This window comes from Hemitrygon akajei, chromosome 4, assembly GCF_048418815.1.
Source record: "Hemitrygon akajei chromosome 4, sHemAka1.3, whole genome shotgun sequence".
NCBI classification, from domain to species: domain Eukaryota; kingdom Metazoa; phylum Chordata; class Chondrichthyes; order Myliobatiformes; family Dasyatidae; genus Hemitrygon; species Hemitrygon akajei.
This window is the reverse complement of record NC_133127.1, coordinates 55,958,692-55,978,379: the sequence shown is the minus strand read 5'-3', so window position 1 is coordinate 55,978,379 and position 19,688 is coordinate 55,958,692. Positions and strand designations below refer to the sequence as shown.

Genomic DNA, 19,688 nt, shown 5'->3' with positions numbered 1-19,688 from the left:
TGCCTAGAAAGGGGGAAAAAAAAAACAAATCACGTAAACAATAACTCTGAAGTCCACAAAGAGAGTCCAAGACCCGTAGTTCAGCGCGGAACGGAGCAGTGATCTCTTCTGTCGCCTTGGGCCCCAACACCCTTACCTTTCTAACCTGGCCCGGCACCTATATCAATGTCATATTGGGTTCACTCACCTCAATATGCTCTGGGGTTCCTTTCAGCAACAGGTGTTAACAGTTTTCTTCAGGCAATAAAAAATATATAGAAAGATGTTTTATGATGAATAGATTGAAGACACAGATTAATAAGAGTAGCTGGAAAAAGTTGTGTAAAACTTGATTGGTAACACTGAACTGGCTCAGTCTTCCACCTCTGAAATTCATTCCACTAACTCAATAGAACTGAAGAATTTTGGTTGAAGTGGATAGTGAACTGATATCACTACAGAACCATTTATTCCTACTGATTAAATTAACCTAAAATCTGAATCCTGTGCAATTATTGTCATTACAATTGAATGCTGGGGATACTTAGAAAAGCAATGGTGATTCCAGCTGATTAAACTTGCTGATTAAAAGTTTTACACAAGCAGTAAAGGATGCTTCTGAGTGTCCACACTTAAAATTTTGGCCAAACATAATAAAATACAGTTAGATATACTTTCATCACAGTTACTAAGTTGATGAAGCAGTGTTGATGCAGCCATACATAAAATGAAGATAGCTGCACTGATATGTGTATTTATTCCAAATAAAAAAAATTCTGATCTGGACAAATCAAAGGCAGACATTATTTTTGGAATATGAACTGTGTATTCCATTCCTATTGAGAAAATAGCAAAATATCCAAGAGCTGCAGTGTCTGATCCCTTAGTAATGTGTTCAGAGTGAGTCGGGTTATTGATTTGCAGGGGTGGTAACTGTTGCCAAAGCATTCTTGCTGTCACTCTTCTTACAAAGTTACTACAGCAACGTTTGCAGAAACACAGAGGCTATTGAGAACCTTCAGTGCTGCATTTTTCAGATGGATTTGTGGTGAATGGGTTTCCTAGGCCAGATCTGCTTTAGTTATAGGTGGAATATTGCATTCTGGACTCCAGCCTGCAGGTCGGAATTGGATATGCTTGTTTAAAGTGGAGTGCTTCAAATTGCGTTATCTTACACCAGCTATCTGTGTCATTGGTTGCTAATAGCAACTAAAGTGCACTGTAAATTTTCAAACAAAACGCTGACATTCCATGGGACATAGGCTGTGTGGTGACCCGTCACAAAGTAGCACTAACTGTTCTGGATGATCAGAGCCTGGCAAAGCTCTAAATGAAGCCTGTTCCTGTGCCTAAGAGCTCCAAAACAATACCTTGCAATTGCGAAACACAGTTAATGCTCTCCTTCCAGATTGGTTGTTTTCTTTTAATGGGCTAGAAGTTTTACATGTAATATGTACATTCTCCTTCTCAGCAAATCCAGGAGCTGGAAGCCACACTGTACAATACCTTGCAGCAGTGCCCTGGAAACAGAGTAAGCGAGACACTGACTGAGAAACAAAAGGAAGAGTTGAAGTTGGCTGTTGAGAAGTGGCGACGTCAGGTCCTGAGGCAGAGCCGGGAATATGACGGTCAAATCTTACAGGAGCGTATGGAACTGCTGCAGCACGCTCATCAGGTACTATGCTGTCCCTTAGGTAACAGTGATACTCCCTTCCAATCGAACTATTATGCTTCCTTCTCTAAATTAATATTTTGGTTGTAGTAACGTTAATAGACTAATTATTCCCCATTAACGTTGACTCATTTTAATTATATTTTTTGCCCTTTACTCCTTTCATTTTCAGAATCAGTAAGGAACTAAAAGCATTTCCATCAAGTGCTTACATTTCCTCATTCAGAGCAGTATCTTTAACAATGCAAATTGGCTCCTTACAGTTCAGACAAAAACAAATGACAAAGTTCCATATTTTTAAACAATTACAAAATGCACATGCACAATGCAGAGGTCTTGCCTCTGTCTGGAACTGTCCACCCAGCAATACAATAATTAAACTTCTTGGTTTGCAAAGCATCTGGGCAGCACGTTTATCTTTTAAGTGAAACCCCCTTTGGCTGGACGTCTCCAGAAACGCTACCAGCCCCCGGACCCAGCGCTGAGAAAACCCACCTTCCTCTGGCTTTGTACGTCTCTATACAACTCCGGTCCTGCCAAATCCATGGGGTTGGGATGCCTCACTCACCCAAGCCCTGGTTTATGTGGATGCTGTGTGGTTTACTGCCCTGTTCCAGCAGAAAATAACAGATCACACAATTATAAAGTATATTTGTGAACATTATCTTAACTAAAGGGTTAGTAAAGAAAAGAAAAAAAACCAAAAAAGGACCATTGTAATTTAAACAGTCAAATGTGCACAATTTGCTGCTCAAACGCTCCAAAAACCTTATTCACCGATCCTGGGCAGACTCCTGTGCCTTGGCTCCTTCAAATTGTGTTTCACACCGGTTCGAATCCTATACGACCAGTTCTCTCCAGCGTCTTCTCTCTTTATCTCCCGCTGATCAAAGATCAAGACCAACCTTCATGTCCCTCACAAAACCTCTCCCCCCAGTGTTCTCTGGAACCTTCTCCGAGTTCCACCATCCCAAATGGATGACACACATTTCTAAGCATCCCTTATCTTCAATGGTAACTCAAGCAGCCTGAAAGCAGAACACTGCTCTTGCAAAACTGCTAAAGTGAAGCACCTACAGCATAGCAGTAAAATTGTGAGCCAGGGCATTGCATAAGGTTAGGTAGTTCCGTATGGAATTTGTTTTAGTTAATTGTACCTTAAAGGGAGCATAAGATTCGAGCTTATGGGTGGGGTGTGATTGATTGGGGAGAAGCAAAGAGAGTAGAGGATGGAGGGAGTCTTTCAATTATCTCAGATGCCATAGTTATGGTGCTCATGCAAAGAAGAAATGGGAGATACCTGGTCATTGAAGTAATTAAGAGACACAGGGATAGTGCTGGATATTACATTCTGGATGGACAGTCAGTCATAATAAGATCATAAGATATTGGAGCAGAATTAGGCCATTTGGCCTGTTGAAACTGTTCTGCCATTCAATCATGGCTGATCCCTTTTTCCCCTCCTCAGCCCCACTTCCTGGCCTTAGCCCCACTCCCTGGCCTTCTCCCCTTAGCCTTTAATGCCATGTCCAATAAAGAACCTATCAAGCTCTGCCTTAAATACGCTCAAAGACCTGGCCTCTATAGCTACCTCTGATAATAAATTCACTGCCCTCTTTCTAAAGAAATTTCCTCACATCTCTGTTTTAAATGGACACCCCTCTGTCCTGAGGCTGTGCCCTCTTGTCCTAGACTCCTCCATCATGAGCAACATTCTTTCCAGGCCTTTCAACTTCCGAAAAGTTTCAATGAGATTCCCCCCCTTACCCTTCAAAATTACACCAATTATAGGATACTAAAAGCTTTTTCAAGTATATAAAGAGTACAAGACAGGTGACAGTAGATACAGGACTGAAAGAAAATGATGCTGGATAAATTGTAATGGGAGATAAGGAGATGGCGGAGGAACTGAACGAGTATTTTGCATCAGTCTTCACTGAGGAAGACATCAGCAGTATACTGGACACTCAAGGGCGTCAGGGAAGAGAAATATGTGCAGTCATAATTATGACAGAGAAAGTACTCAGGAAGCTGAATAGTCTAAGGGTAGATAAATCTCCTGGAGCAGATGGAATGCACCCTCGTGTTCTGAAGGAAGTAGCTGTGGAGATTGCAGAGGCATTAGCAGTGATCTTTCAAAAGTCAATAGATTCTGGCCTGGTTCCAGAGGACTGGAAGATTGCAAATGTCACTCCGCTATTTAAGAAGGGGGCAAGGAAGCAAAAAGGAAATTATAGACCTGTTAGCTTGACACCGGTGGTTGGGAAGTTGTTGGAGTCGATTGTCAAGGATAAGGTTATGGAGTACCGGGTGGCATATGACAAGATAGGCAGAACTCAGCATGGTTTCCTTAAAGGAAAATCCTGCCTGACTAACCTAGTGCAATTTTTTGAGGAAATTATACGTAGGCTAGACAAGGGAGATGCAGTGGATGCTGTGTATTTGGATTTTCAGAAGGCCTTTGACAAGGTGCTGTATATGAGGCTGCTAAACAAGATAAGAGCCCATGGAATTATGGGAAAGTTACGTATGTGGATAGAGCATTGGCTGATTAGCAGGAAACAGAGAGTGGGAATAAAGGGATCCCGTTCTGGTTGGCTACTGGTTACCAGTAGTGTTCCACAGGGGTCCGTGTTGGGGCCGCTTCTTTTTACACTGTATATCAACGATTTGGATTATGGAATAGATGGCTTTGTGGCTAAGTTTGCTGATGATACAAAGATAGGTGGATGGGCCAATAGTGCTGAGGAAACAGAGAGTCTGCAGAGAGACTTGGATAGATTGGGGGAATGGGCAAAGAAGTGGCAAATGAATTACAAAGTTGGAAAGTGTACGGTCATGCACTTTGGTAGAAGAAATAAACGGGCAGACTATTATTTAAATGGGGAGAGAATTCAAAGTCCTCGTGCAGGATACCCTTAAGGTTAACCTCCAGGTTGAGTCAGTGGTGAAGAAGGCGAATGCAATGTTGGCATTCATTTCTAGAGGAATAGAGTATAGGAGCAGGGATGTGATGTTGAGGCTCTATAAGGCACTGGTAAGACCTCACTTGGAATGCTGTGTGCAGTTTTGGGCTCCTTATTTAAGAAAGGATATGCTGACATTGGAGAAGATTCACTAGAATAATTCTGGGAATGAGAGGGTTAACATATGAGGAACGTTTGAGCGCTCTTGGAATGTACTCCTTGGAGTTTAGAAGAATGAGGGGGGGCCTCATAGAAATGTTTTGAATGTTGAAAGGCATGGACAGAGTGGATGTAGTAAAGTTGTTTCCCATGGTGGGGGAGTCTAGTATGAGAGAACATGACTTGAGGATTGCAGGGCGCCCATTCAGAACAGAGATGTGAAAACATTTCTTTAGCCAGAGGGTGGTGAAACTATGGAATTTGTTGCCATGGGCAGCAGTGGAGGCTAAGTCATTGGGTGTATTTAAGGCAGAGATTGATAGGTATCTGAGTAGTCAGGGCATCAAAGGTTATGGTGAAAAGGCGGGGGAATGGGACTAAAGGGGAGATTGGATCAGCTCATGATGAAATAGCAGAGCAGACTCGATGGGCTGAATGACTGACTTCTGCTCCTTTGTCTTATGGTGTTATGGTCTTCTGCAGCCTATCTGTACCCTCAACATTACCTGCCCCTCCACCAATCTTCGTATCATCTGCAAACTTGGCAACAAAGCCATCTACTCCATCATCTAAATCATTGATATACAGCATAAAAAGAAGCGGTCCCAACACCGACCTTTGCAGAACACCACTTATCACTGGCAGCCAACCAGAAAAGGATCCTTTTATTCCCACTCGCTGCCTCCTACCAATCAGCCAATGCTACGTTAGTAACTTTTCTGTAATACCATGGGCTGTTAACTTGGTAAGCATATAGACAGTAAGAAAGAGGATGTGCTGGAGCTTTAAAAAAGCATTAAGTTAGATATGTCACTGGGACTGAATGAGATCTACCGCAGGCTACTGTGGGAAGTGAGGGAGATGCTGAGCCTCTTGCAATGATCTTTGCATCATCAATAGGGACGGGGGAAGTACCAGAGGATTGGAGGTTTGCAAATCTTGTTCCCTTGTTCAGGAAAGGCAGTAGAGATAACCCAGGACTTTATAGACCAGTGAGTCTGACTTCAGTGATGGGAAAGTTGTTGGAGAAGATCCTGAGAGGCAGAACTTATGAGCATTTGGAGAGACATAATCTGATAAGTGATAGTCAGCATGGCCTTGTCAAGGGCAGGTTGTGCCTTACGAGTATGATTGAATTCTTTAAGGATTTAACAAAGCACATTGATGAAGGTAGAGCAGTGGATGTAGTGTATGTGGATTTCAGTAAGACATTTGATAAGATTCCCCATGCTAGGCTCCTTCAGAAAGTAAGGAGACATGGGATCCAAGGAGACCTTGCATTGTGGATCCAGAATTGGCTTGCTAACAGAAGGCAAAGGGTGATTGTAGATAGTTCATATTCTGCATGGAGGTCGGTGACCAATGGTGTTCCTCAGGGATCTGTTCTGGGACCCCTCCTCTTTGTGATTTTTATAAATGACCTGGATGAAGAAGTAGAAGGGTGAGTTAGTAAGTTTGCTGATGACACAAAGGTTGTGGGTGTTGTGGATAGTCAGGAGGGTTGTCAGATGTTACAGCAGGATAACAATAGGATGTAGAACTGGGCTGAGAAGTGGCAGATGGAGTTCAAGCCAGATAAGTGTGAAGTGGTTCATTTTGGTAGGTCCAATTTGAAGACAGAATATAATATAAATGATAAAGCTCTTGGCAGTGTAGAGGATCTGAAAGATCTCAATAACACACTCAAAGCTGCTGCACAGGTTGACAGTGTTGTTAAGAAGGTGTATGGTGTGTTGGCATTCATCAACCATGGGATTGAGTTCAGGAGCCATGAGGTAATGTTACAGCTACATAGGACCCTGGTCAGACCCCACTTGTATTGTGTTCAGTTCTGATCACCTCATTACAGGAAGGATGTAGAAACTGTAGGGAGAGTGCAAAGGAGAAGTTTACAAGGCTGTTGCCTGGATTGGAGGGCATACCTATGAGAATAGTTTGAGTGAACTTGGCCTTTTCTCTTTGGAGCAACAGAGGATGAGAGCTGACCTGATAGAGGTGTATAAGATGATGAGGGGCATTGATCGTGTGGATAGTCAGAGGCTTTTCCCAGGACTGAAATGGCAAACATGAGGGGGCATAGTTTTAAGGTGCTTGGAAATAGGTATGGAGGCGATGTCGGGGTAAGTTTTTCACATGGAGAGTGCTGGGTACGTGGAATGCATTGCCAGTGGCAGTGGTGGAAGCGGATACAATAGGGTCTTTAACCTCTTAGTTAGGTACATGGAGCTTAGAAATATAGAGGACTATGCGCTAAGGAAATTCTAGGCAGTTTCTAGAGTAGGTTACATGGTTGGCAGTATATTGTGGGCCGAAGGGCCTGTAATTTTCTGTGAAATTTCTATGGCTGGCACCTTGTCAATGGCCTTCTGAAAGTTCAATTATACGAGGGGTGATTGATAAGTTTATGGCCTAAGGTAGATGGAGTCAATTTTAGAAAACCTCGCATATTTATTTTTCAACATAGTCCCCTCCTACATTTGCACACTTAGTTCAGTGGTCATGGAGCATATGGATCTTGAACCTCCAGAAAGTGTCCACAGCAGGGGTGCTTGATAAGTTCGTGGCCTAAGAAAGAAGGAAATGAGTTATACAGCTCTCATAACATGCACATGCAGTTTAACTCTTTTAAGTGATTATGCAGAAAGTTTGAAGTTAATAACTCATCAGTCAATAGCACATCGGGGTGATTGATAAGTTCATGGCCTAAGGTAGGAGAGGAGTTATGATTTGTTTGAAACTTCAAACTTTCTACATAATCACTCAAAGAATTGACCTGCATGTTGTTTGCCCTCTCTTTTGCTTTTACATTGGCTTTGATTTCCCTTGTCAGCCACGGTTGTACTATTTTGAGTATTTCTTTGGATTTTGAATACATCTATCCTGTACTTCATCATTTCCCCAGAAATTCATGGCATTGCTGCTCTGCTGTCATCTGTTTCCAATTTACTTTGGCCAACTCCTCTCTCACACCACTGTAATTTCTTTTACCCCACTGAAATGTTGCTACATCAGACTTAACTTTCTCCCTATCAAATTTCAAGTTAAACTCAATCATTATATTGTGATCACTATCTCGTAAGGGTTCTTTTACCTTAAGCTCCCTAATCTCCTCCGGTTCATTACATAACACCCAATCCAGTATAGCTGAACCTCTAGTAGGCTCAATGACAAACTACTCTAAAAAGCCATCTAATAGGCATTCAACAAACGCACTCTCTTGGGATCCATTTCCAACCCTAATTTTCCCAATCGACTTGCATGTTGAAATCTCCCATGTCCATCATAGTATTGTCCTTTTGACACATCTTTTCTATTTCCTCTTGTAATCTGTGGTCCCCATCTCAGCTACTATAAGGAGGCCTGTATACAACTGCTATCAGGGTCCTTTTACCCTTAAAAAGGTCTTCTGACAGTTTCTTACTCAACCCACAAAGATTCAACATCTTCCAATCCTATGTCACAAAACTTTCTACTGATTTGATGTCATTCTTTACCAGCAGAGCCAGGCCACCCCCTCTGCCTACCTTCCTATCCCTCTGATATTTAACTCCCAACTACAACCATCCTTCAGCCACGATTCAGTGATAGCCACAACATCATATCTGACAATCTGTAATAGTGCAATAAGATCATCCACCTTATTTCTTTTACTACGTGCATTGAGATGCAACACTTTGAGTACTGTAATCCTGATGAATGGCAAAGCAGGCTCCTATTCCTTATTTTGTTTTTCTTACTGAGCAGGGTGTGTTCAGTTGAAGGACCTGGCAGAGCTAAATCAATGAATTAGATTTACTCCTGATGAAGGTCACAACCTGAAGTGTGATTGTTTATTCTCCCTCTATAGATACTGCTTAGTGTGCTGAGTTCCTTCAGCACTTTGTGTTGCTCAAGATTTCCAGCATCTGCAGAATCTTTTGTGCTTGAGATCTAAATCAATGCAACAGTTTCTGTATTGAGCAAGCAAATGCTATCACAAAGTGTTGGTGTAAACTGTTTATGGGAGCATAAGCTGGCTCATTACAATAGTGACGGCTCACTAAAGTAATTAATTACTTTAACATTCAAAGCACTTTAAATGTCTGGTGTCTATGAAAGACATTACGTATACTGTAAATGCACGATGTAGCTAATATTTTGGAGCATGTTTTTCTTAGTTTTGTGGATTAAGAACTTTGCAATTACCATCACCAGTTTTGCTCTTTGCAAAGTTTTGGTTCCTGGGATGAGAACTGAAATTCAGCTGGGGGTTGATGGGATGAACACTCCTCTTTTCGCTTCACAGAGCTCTGTATGAGATGAGTTTTGTTGGCCCATTCATACTGCACGTGGCTCATGGCACAAAACTCATAATTTGGCCATAAACTGTCAGTCTCACCCTGAATCCACATGACTGAATGATGTGCAAAATTAAAATCATATCTGTACAGGGTGCTCCTTTGAGTTTCAAACTGAGGTGAGAAGTAGTGTTGTGGTATCATTGAGGGAGGGCCACAGAGGCGCTGGATTTTTATTCTCACTTTAATGTCCACAAAATTGGTTGTGTTGATTAAACTTAACAAATAAATATTATTGTTCCAATTTTGTTGGTTAGTCCTTGTTTGCCTCCTGACGCTAGAATAGGTTTTCTGTAAAATAACATTGATAAAGTGTTGGATCATGGTTGAAATAAACATAAAGGGTTGTTCAAGGTGATGTAGAAGTTTTATTTTGATTGATTTTTTTTGTCTACCTGCTCCCATTCAATCCTGGGCTTTGTATCTTAGTTATCCATGAACTGTGGCAAAACTAGATTTGCAGACTCTCTCCATCAGAAGTACTGTGCCGACAGTAGTCAAACAGGTCACCCTCTCACCCCAATGAAATGACTAACTGGATTATTTGGAGCTCCTTTGGAGGAGGTGGGAGCACATACACTCAGAGATTATTTTATTAGTTAGGGGATTGGAATAGAGTGTGATCTTCTACTGGATTTTTTTTTGTTGTTCACACCATTCTCTGTACACTCTAGAGACTGCTGTGCATGAAAATCCAGGAAATCAGCAGTTTCTGAGATACTCAAACCACTCCATCTGACAACAACAATTATTCCATGGTCAATTCACTTAGATCACGTTTCTTCCCCATTCTGATGTTTGGTCTTAACAATAATTCAATAGTTCCATTTAATATCAGAGAATGTATACAATATACAACCTGAAATTCTTACTCTCTACAGACATCCTCGAAACACAGGGAACCCCCCCAAAGAAAGACAGAAAAAACATAAGAACCCCAATCCCCCTGCCCTCTCCCACATGCAAGCAGCATCAACATCCTCCTCCTCCTTTTGCAAATTATTCTAGAATATAGCATCAGCATTTCCACCACCCACCATGCAAGCAAAAGTAAAGCCCCCAAAGAGAGACCGTAGTCTATAGTATGAGAGGTGATTGATAAGTTTGTGGCCTAAGGTAGAAGGAAATGAGTTATACAGCTCTTGTTACATACACATGCAGTTCAACTCTTTGAGTGATTATGCTTAATTTCTGCATAATCACTCAAAGAGTTGACTTGCATGTGCATGTAATGAGAGCTGTATAACTCATCTCCTTCTACCTTAGGCCACAAACTTATCAAGCACCCCTGCCGTGGACACTTTCTGGAGGTCCAAGATCCGTATGCTCCATGACCGCTGGACTAAGTGTGTAAATGTAGGAGGGGACTATGTTGAAAAATAAATGTGCTAGGTTTTCTAAAACTGACTCGTTCTACCTTAGGCCACAAACTTATCAATTACTCCTTGTACATCAAAACCTAACTGTTCACTCCAGCATTTCAACATCCCACAGTGTGTCTCTCACACTAACAAGAGAGAGACAGATATTACTCCTTCCACAGCGACAAGGAAGGCGAGTCACTAGTTTGATGTTATAGTCAGTCTGAAGTGTTGCTTGTTTATTTTGTGTTCCCTGACTTGGGAATTGGCAGATTGATTACTGAATGAAGAACCCTCCAACAACCACTCTTGCTGTCTTTGATGCACGGGCTTCCACTACGCTTCAGTACACGACACCAGCGAGAGTTTGTGTCCATAGGACCCCAACAACTCTGAAAAGGAAAATAGAAACGTTAGAATAGGAATAATTTTTCTGTTTCGCTAGTGAGCTGTGAGAGGTCACCCTCTGGCTCCATCTTTAGTTCTGCTGTCATGAGCCTCTTGACCATGTCTGCATGCTTTTATGTATTGCATTGTTGCCACATGATTGGCTGATAAGGTATTTGCATTAATGAGCAGGTATACTAATAAAGTGGCTACTAAGTGTATATACATATGCATGAATTAGGAACAGCAATAGGCTATTTGTCCTCTTGAGCTTACTCTGCCATTCAATAAGATCATAATCTAACTACAATCTTGTAGTTCTGTCTACCCACTATAACTTGTCAAATGAAGTGGAGTTAATTGTCATATGCACAAGTATGTTGAGGAACAGGTGCAATGTAAAACTTGTAGCAGCATCGCGGGCATAGATTCAGACAACAACACAGAGAATGTAAGTTATACATTCGTTTATATAAGACAGTGCAGAAGAATAAATAACTACAAAAGAAGGCATTAGTGCAAAAGAAAAACACTGAGAGAGGTCCATGGGAGTGCAAGATATGGTCTGTACTGTTGCTTTGCTGTAGTAGGATTATGCATATTGGTTCAAAAACCTGATGGCAGTAGGAAAGTTCCCAAAACTAGTGGTATAGGACTTCATGCTTCTGTAACTTCTGCCTGATGGTAGCAATGAGAAGGGGCATGATGACATGTGCAGTGGGGATCCTTGATGATAGATGCTGTCTTCTTGAGGCAGCACCTCATGTAGATGTTTTCAATAGTAATGGTGCTGTGTCCATGATTGACGAGACTGTGTCCACTAGCCTGAGCAGGCTCTTCTCTTCCTGTGCATAAGAATTACCATGTCGGGCCAATTTTTCTCCTTGAGCTCAGCAATAATGTTTCTATCTTCAACTTACAAATATTCAGTGATTTTGCTTCCACTGCTCTTTGAGAATGAGAGTTCAAAAGACTCACAGCAAATTATCTCACCTCTCTTTTCAGTTGGTGAGAAGATAGTGACCTTTATTGTTATTCTCCCAGAAGAAGAAATATCCATCTTGTAAAGACATCACAGAATCTTGTTTGTTTCAATCAAATCGCTTCTCCCAATTCCAGTGGGCACTCTAGTCTGATCAACCTGCCTATTTCAGGTTTAGTCCAATAAGCTATTTTGAAATATTTCCAACTCATTTTCATCCATTCTTAAGCATACTGTACACAAAACTGTAGACTTGGTCTCATGAATACCCATAGCACATAAACAAACTTCCCTACTTTGTAATGAGTTGCCATAGCAAATAATAACAACATTCTATCAGTTCTCATAACTGCTTATTGTACCTGCAGGCTTGCCTTCAGTGAATCGTTCACCAGGACATCTGAATCCCTCTGACTCTCGGAGCCCTACAGTCTCAGACATAAAATGCATCTTTTACTTTTCTGCCAGATTTCAAATTAACCAGCAAGTACATGTAACACCAGTCATCCAGCTGATGTATCAAGTAGTCGGTCGATGCATTGTTTGGCCTAAGTGGCTTGTACAGTACATCGGCTTATCCTAGAATGCCTCGTACAGATATAAGAAAACGCTCTAAGTCGATAATTTAATGAACATGAAGAGCTCATGAATCAGTGGTCTAACTGGGGTCAATGGACGTCTGTGCCACAAATCCCATAAAAGTAAAATGTTATGTTACATCTAGCAGTGATAGGCTGTTTTGATGGAGATAATGATTGCCTGCCACTTTTGTGACATGAATGTTACTTGATATTTATCAGACCATGTCTGAATGTTGCTGAGGTCCTGCAATGCATTCATGAGCAGCTTCATTTGCTGAGGAACTGCAAATTGAATTGAATTTTGTGCAGACATCAGTGAACATCCCCACTTTTGAGGGAAGGAAGATCACTGATGAGGCATTTGAAGATGATTCTGTCCCAGCTGTTATCCTGAACACGTTCTGCAGTGACGTTTGGGCTGGGTTAGTTGAACTACTGACGACCACAGTCATCTTCCTTGTTTCCAGCCATTGGAGAAAGTTCCCTTTTATGCCCATTGACTCCAGTTATACTAGGGCTCGGATAAATACTTTCTTGATGATGAAAGCAGTCTCTTTCCACCGTTGGAAACTAGCTCGTTAGTCCATGTTTAGTTCAAAGTGTGATGAGATCTAGAGCTGAATGATATTAGTGAATCCCAAATTTGGCACTGGTGAATATACTCTGTGGCCACTTTATTAGGTACACTTGTATACTTGCTTGTTAATGCAAATATCGTACTAGCCAATCATGTGGCAGCAACTCAATGCATTAAAGTTTGTAGGCATGGTCAAGACATTCATTTCTGGTTCAGATCAAACATTAAAATGGGGAAGAAATGTGATCTAAGTGACTATGATTGTTAGCGTCAGATGGGGTGGTTTGAGCATCTCGGAAACTGGTGATCTTCTGGGATTCTCACTCACAACACTCTCTAGAGTTTACAGAGAATGGTGCAACATCCAGCGAGCGGCAGTATCAGCAGCTCTGTACCAAAATGAGAGAGGTCAGAGGAAAATGGCCAGACTGGTTTAAGCTGACATGAAGGTGACAGTAAACCAAATAACCACACATTACAACAGTGGTGTGCAGAAGGCTGTCTCTGAATGCACGGCACACCGAATCTGTAAGTGAATGGACTACAGCAGCCAAAAGTCATGAGCATATACTCTGTTGCTACTTTATTAGGTACAAGAAATACCTAATCAAGTGGCCACCGACTATAAGGGACTGATAAGTAAGTGTCACTTGGTAGCACAGTTGATGAAAACTTCCATAACCAAGAGTAATTGATTAGGCAGTAATTATCCAGTTTGGATTTGACCTGCTTTGTTTTTTTGGGAGCAGAACATACCCGGGTGATTTTCCACATTGTTGGATTGATACCAGTGTTGTACCTGTACTGCATGGCTTGGGTCAGATAACTGGTAGTTCTGGAGCATCAGTTTGAAGTGCTACGGCTAGGATGTTGTCTAGCACCAAGCCCATTGCTTTTAGCAGTTTCTTGATATCATACGGAGAAAATCCAATTTGTTGTTGACTGGTCTCTATGATAGTAGGGATTCCCAGAGGAAGGTGAGGTAGATAATCTATTCAGCGCTTCTTGCTGAACGTGTTTGGAAATGCTTTGGCCTTTTCTTTAGCAATAGGGAGGGGCTCTTGCATTCTTAACAGTAGGGGTGTATCAATGCCCCATCATGTAATTAATTCACTTTTTCTTTCAATATGATACAGTAGAATGATAATTCATAATCAACCCCAGGCTTAAAAGAAGCACGGAATACATGGCTTCAAGTCTTAAAGGGAAATTGGGTAAGAGACCAGGTATGGTTCAAGGAAATGAGCTAATGACGCCAATGCCCTGGTGAGCAGAAAGGAGGGTAGGATCTAGGGTTGAGGTGAGTGGAAGGAGTACAGGACCTGGCAATCGAGACAGTGGAAAGGGAGAGCAGGAACCAGAGGCAGGTAAGGGAAGTATGGAATCCAGGACATGAGTGAATAAGAAGGGAGCTTGGGAAACAGGGCCCCTGCAAATGATCATGGATCTGGCAAATGTCACCTGGGGAATCAGAGGTCATCTATGATACCTTTTAAAATGCATCAATTTTTGGAGCTGCATCTGTCTATTTTTCACAGAGCTGGATGGCAAACCCTTGGGACTTCAGAGGGTGATCTGAAAACTGAGCAATTGGGAGCTTTTGAATTACGGACATCAGATTATCAGAGTTTTCATGCAGTCCTGTACTGCACTTTTACTAGCTTGAATCCTCATCTGGAGGTTTGTGTGATAGTGCTCCCACTACATCTTTCTGAACTGCTCATTGAAACGAGGTCAATTCCAAGGCTTGCTGCTAATGGTGGAGTCAGATATATGTGCCCATGAACCTACAGATAGTGGTGTTGTCTGTTTCTGTCTGCAGCATGTCATAGATGTCCAACTTTGAGCTGCCTGCTCTGTTCTGATTTTACCCCATTTAGCTGGTTTATTGTGCCACACAGTACAATGGAAAAAGTTCTCAGTATGAAGACAAAACTGTGTCTCCACAAATCCTGTCCAGTGGACAGTTCTACTAACATCACAGCCAGATGCACCTGCCCCAGTCAAATTGCATGGGACAAGTACATTTACCCTTTGCGTTCTTCACTAACTCCCTGCCACAGACTCAATCTAGCAGCTATGTCCTTCAGCACTGTGCTGTACTACGGTAGCAAAGGAAAAACCGTAGTGTGGGATTACTATATTGTATGGTTTAGCATGCTTTGATTTATAAATCTGGTTTGGTATGCTGAAATCAAATCTGGTTAATTATTGTCACATGCTCCAAGGTACTGTGAAAAACATGTCTTGAATACTGTTCATACAGATCGGTTCATTATACAGTGTACAAGCAGAATAAAGTATAGCAGCAACAGAGAAAGTTCAGTGCAGGTAGACTTCAGGTGCAAAGCCATAGTGAAGTGCAGTCCAAGGTCAAGATTCCACCTTATCTTATCAGGGAACCATTAAATAATTTATAACAGCAGGATTGAAGCTGTTCTTAAGCTTAATGTTATGTGCTTCCAGGTTTTGCTATCTTCTCCCCAAACTGAAGGGGGAAACCAGTGAGTATCCATGGTGGGTAGGCTTTAATTATGTTGGCTACTTTACCAAAGCAGTCCAAATATTCCTGTGATTCAGATTGTGCTGGACCTATCCCATGCCTTGTGCTCAATGAATGCCAGTAGTTGCTCTTAATTCTTATCGTTGCAGTGTTCCCAACATCTTACCAACAATGTTAATTTGGTAAGTTGCTTTATTATTTCCACATTTACTAAGGTAAAGGGAAAAACTTGTCTTCCATACAGTTCATACAAATCAATTCATTACAATAGTGCACTGAAATTGCACAGGGAAATATTCAGAATAAAGTTTTACATCTACAAAGAATGTGCTATATAGGTAGACAATCAGGTGCCAGATTACAACAAGGTAGACTTTGAGGTCAAGAGTCCATCTTATTGTAGTAAGAAATGTTTCAGTAGTCTTATGACGGTGAGGCAGAAGAGCATTGTGGTCTGTGCTTTCAGGCATTTGTATCTTCTGCCCGATAGGAGAAGGCATAATACAGAATATCTGGGGTGGTGGTATACTTAATTTTGCTGGCTGCTTCACTGAGACAGTGTGAAGTATAGACCATGGAGGGGAGGCTGGTTTCTGTGAGTGTGTCCATCACTCTCTGCAGTTTCTAGAGGTTGTGAGCAGAACAGTTGCCATACCCAGCTGTGATGCATCCAGACAGGATGCTTTCTTTGGTGCATTGATAAAAATTGGTAAAGGTCAATAGGAACATTGCCAAATTTCTTTAGCTTCTGAGGAAGTAGAGGCTTTCTTGCATATGGTTATGACTATTTTGTCTTGGCTTGTATCTCTGTATTGTGATCAAGTTAACACAAAGGTGACTAATGGACAAAGAAGAAACACAATGTATAAGGCATTGTGAGAGAGATGGGCCATGAAAATAACTAAATGTGATGGCTTGTGTTTTAGGGTAGAAGGTAAGAGTAACAGTCATCATTTCATCACTTGAGTCTTCATTCATTTAGTCTCCATTGCCCCAACAAACCATCACCCCCCTCCATCCCACAACCCCCCTGAGCTCTGTACTTGCTCATCTCCAGCATCTACCATTTTTAATGAAGTCTCATTGACTCCTAACATTAAAAGGAAATATCTCTAGTTCAGACCAGATCGCAAGGGTGTATTCAGTATCATTGCCACTATTGTTACAGCCTCATTGCAAAGTCAGTGTACCTCATATCTCTTCCTATTGTTTTGGTTTCAGAAGCAGAGGCAGAGAAACCAAGGGGCTCTTATCAATGTAGCTCAGCTCAACGACATGCCTTTCATGATTTTTCCACAGATGATGAATGATTGAAAGATCTCAAAGTAACCTAGCCAGTTGGTCATATGTCAAGTTGGTAATGGATCTTTTATTTTACTCAAATAGTGCTGCAGCAGTAATTTTTCTTTCCAATGGATGTGCACTGAGCAGTTTCATTGTTTTAGTATAAAAGGTAATTCTCATCAAAATCCTACCTAAGCAGTTTTATCACACACATCACTGAAACTAAAGAAATCAGTGGAGCTGGATTGATTGCTCTGCTTCTAATCCACAATTAACGCAGCACATGAAGGAGTGGGTTCAGCAGTAATCTAAGCTACTTGATCTTGTTTGAGGTTACAAAATCTTAGCAGGAAATACTATTTCGGAAGGGCTGTCATTATTGTTATTGTTATGGTGTTAAGAAACATGATACAACAATTAATTTTAAAGGCAATTAGTGTTACATAGTTGTAAATGAATGGAAAGAAAATGAATTTGAATTTGATTTCTAGGTGGTATACTTGTATTGTGAGGTAATGGACAAAAGGTAATATAATTCCAAATTAAATTACTGACCATTTGTTTCCAAAGCAGTACAATCAATCAGTAGCTAGATATGATCCTCCAAATTCAGAAGCTTAACTTTCAACATGCAAAAAAATAAATAGCAACATGAACCGAATTTCTGGGATGTGGATGAAGAAGGTAGTAACTCTGTTTCCCTGTTGAATGATTGGGGTTGTAAATCAGCATTGCAAGAACTCATCAGGGAGTGTTAATTATATTGGGTGAATTCAATGATCTATCAGGTATTGAAATAGAAATGAAACGAGAATGCATTTGGATTAACAGGCAGAAAGCAAAGTATATAAAAAAAATTTGATAGTTCTAAAGCCTCCAACAACAATTAATGCTTGAAGGGATGAGACTCTATATTTACAATGATGGTTAACCTATCGTGTGTTTAATGGTATTACCTCTCAAATACAGAAAGAGTGCCTTTCACAGGGCAAGATATATTTACCCAAAGCAGAAGGTGAAATAAGGTGAAACCAGTGTAAATGTTTGACATTGTAAATTTAATCTTAACCACATGCTGTGCCTTCCTTTGCCTGAAGCTTCTGTGCTAGTTTTACAAATGTATCAACAAGCACAATCAGACTCTTTATGCTGACAAATAAAGCAAAAGTAAGTATAATTCCTTCAGTAATAAATAAGAAAATTGTCATTAATTATGCTACCAAATTGATACGTGGTTCATTTTGTACTCAATAAACACAAGCTGTATTTTCCTATAACAGGTCACAATTAAAAGTCTATTGTGAAGTAGCTACTGGGCTTATTTAATTTTTTCACATTACAAAACAAGCATTTTGTTTTGTTTCCATCAATACAAAATAACATTGAATAATTCTTTCAGAAATTCTTTGATATGAGTTGCTGATAAATAGTCTTCCAATATTGATTTGAAATGTCCTATTGAAGCATAGCGGAAGATCATCTGCAGATTGGACAACTACATTGTGTAATAGCTCTGTTCAGTCTACAAGCATGGCACAGAGCTTCCACTCATCTGCAACCTTAATTATCCATCCCTCTACCCTTATGAACTTTTTTCCCTTGGTCTCTTACATTGTTCTTTGAAGTTCATCAGAAGCTCAATGGTAGCGATTCATCTTTTGAAAAAGGATACTACAATACTCCAAACTGAACCGTGACTTCAACAATAGTAGAGTATAGGCTGAATCATATTGGATTTGCCCAGTCCCTCATGGCATCACGATGTTAGCTCCGCAATTGTGCTCAAGGAGCTTGAGACCATGCCAGGCTTAATCTTGTGGCATTTGGGTGATCAGAGATACTTAGAAATGTTGAAACAATTAGTTTTTAACAATCTGAAAAAAAATCAAAATTTATTTAATTTATAAATTCTTTAAACCTTGACAATGTTATAAAGTAATTGAAACATTCTTATTAACTACAATAAATAATAACCAAATTACTGATCTTCACTTCCCTTTTTATTGAATGTTAGTGGCCCTTTGTGTCAACTATTTTACAATAAATATTTCAACCTTTGGCTTAGATAATTGCAGAACATTCCTGGTCTCAATGGAGAGTCCAGGGCATTGCAGGAGATTAGATGTGCCTGCATCAATCTCAAATGTATTTCATACTTCCACACTGCAGTACACATATGTGCAATTCCAATTGTATTCACTACAGTTAGTGAATCTCAACAGATTGAACAAATAGCTGTTAGTCAGTTCCTGCCCAGTGTTTTCATTGCTCCTATATACACCTCCATAGAACCCATTAATTCTTTACTATTGCATTGCCATCCTTTTCACCATTAACATTTTGTCATTGAATGCCTTGTATTCTATTCTAAATCTTGCTTTTGTTTCTTTTCCTTTTTTACCCTTTCTCTATATTCGCTATGCTTACCTTATCTCAAAAGTTCTTCAATTTCTTTTGATAGATCATCCATTTGAAATGTTAATTCTGTTTCTGTTTCCACAAATGCTGCCTGACCTGCTCAGTGTTTCCAGCATTTTCTGTATTTTATTTGAATCCTCAATTAGAAGTTGTTAATGCTCAGGTGATAGCATAAAATTGTGATTTCCAGTAATGTCCAAATAATCCTAGTGAGCAATGCTACTGTATTTCCAGAGAAATATTACTGAGTTTCCAGACTGGAGCTGGGTCCCATTGGCCAATCAATCTTCTAAGCAATTCCTCTAAGTAGCTATTCAACTCAAATTCTTTTGTCTTCTTCCTTGCCTGTTCTCATTGTCCCATCTTCCCTTGCTTGTCATTATTCATTATTGGATCTCATTGGGAAGACCATGTATTTTTTGTTTGTTCATAGTTAGCTCATAAAGCCTCCCACTGGCTTCTTCAAATTCTGTGGAACATGA

The 19,688-nt window shown here is 40.6% G+C and overlaps 1 protein-coding gene across 5 annotated transcripts in view; it reads left to right on the top strand.

Annotated features, from left to right (window-relative positions):
• The window catches only part of LOC140726365 (janus kinase and microtubule-interacting protein 1-like), a 395,420-nt gene that overhangs the window by 362,143 nt on the left and 13,589 nt on the right, over positions 1-19,688 (top strand). For all 5 annotated transcript variants that reach the window (XM_073042649.1, XM_073042647.1, XM_073042648.1 and 2 more), the window contains one exon: positions 1,451-1,654. In XM_073042649.1, coding sequence (XP_072898750.1) covers positions 1,451-1,654 — 204 coding nt within the window. The remainder of the gene's footprint in view (positions 1-1,450; positions 1,655-19,688) is intronic.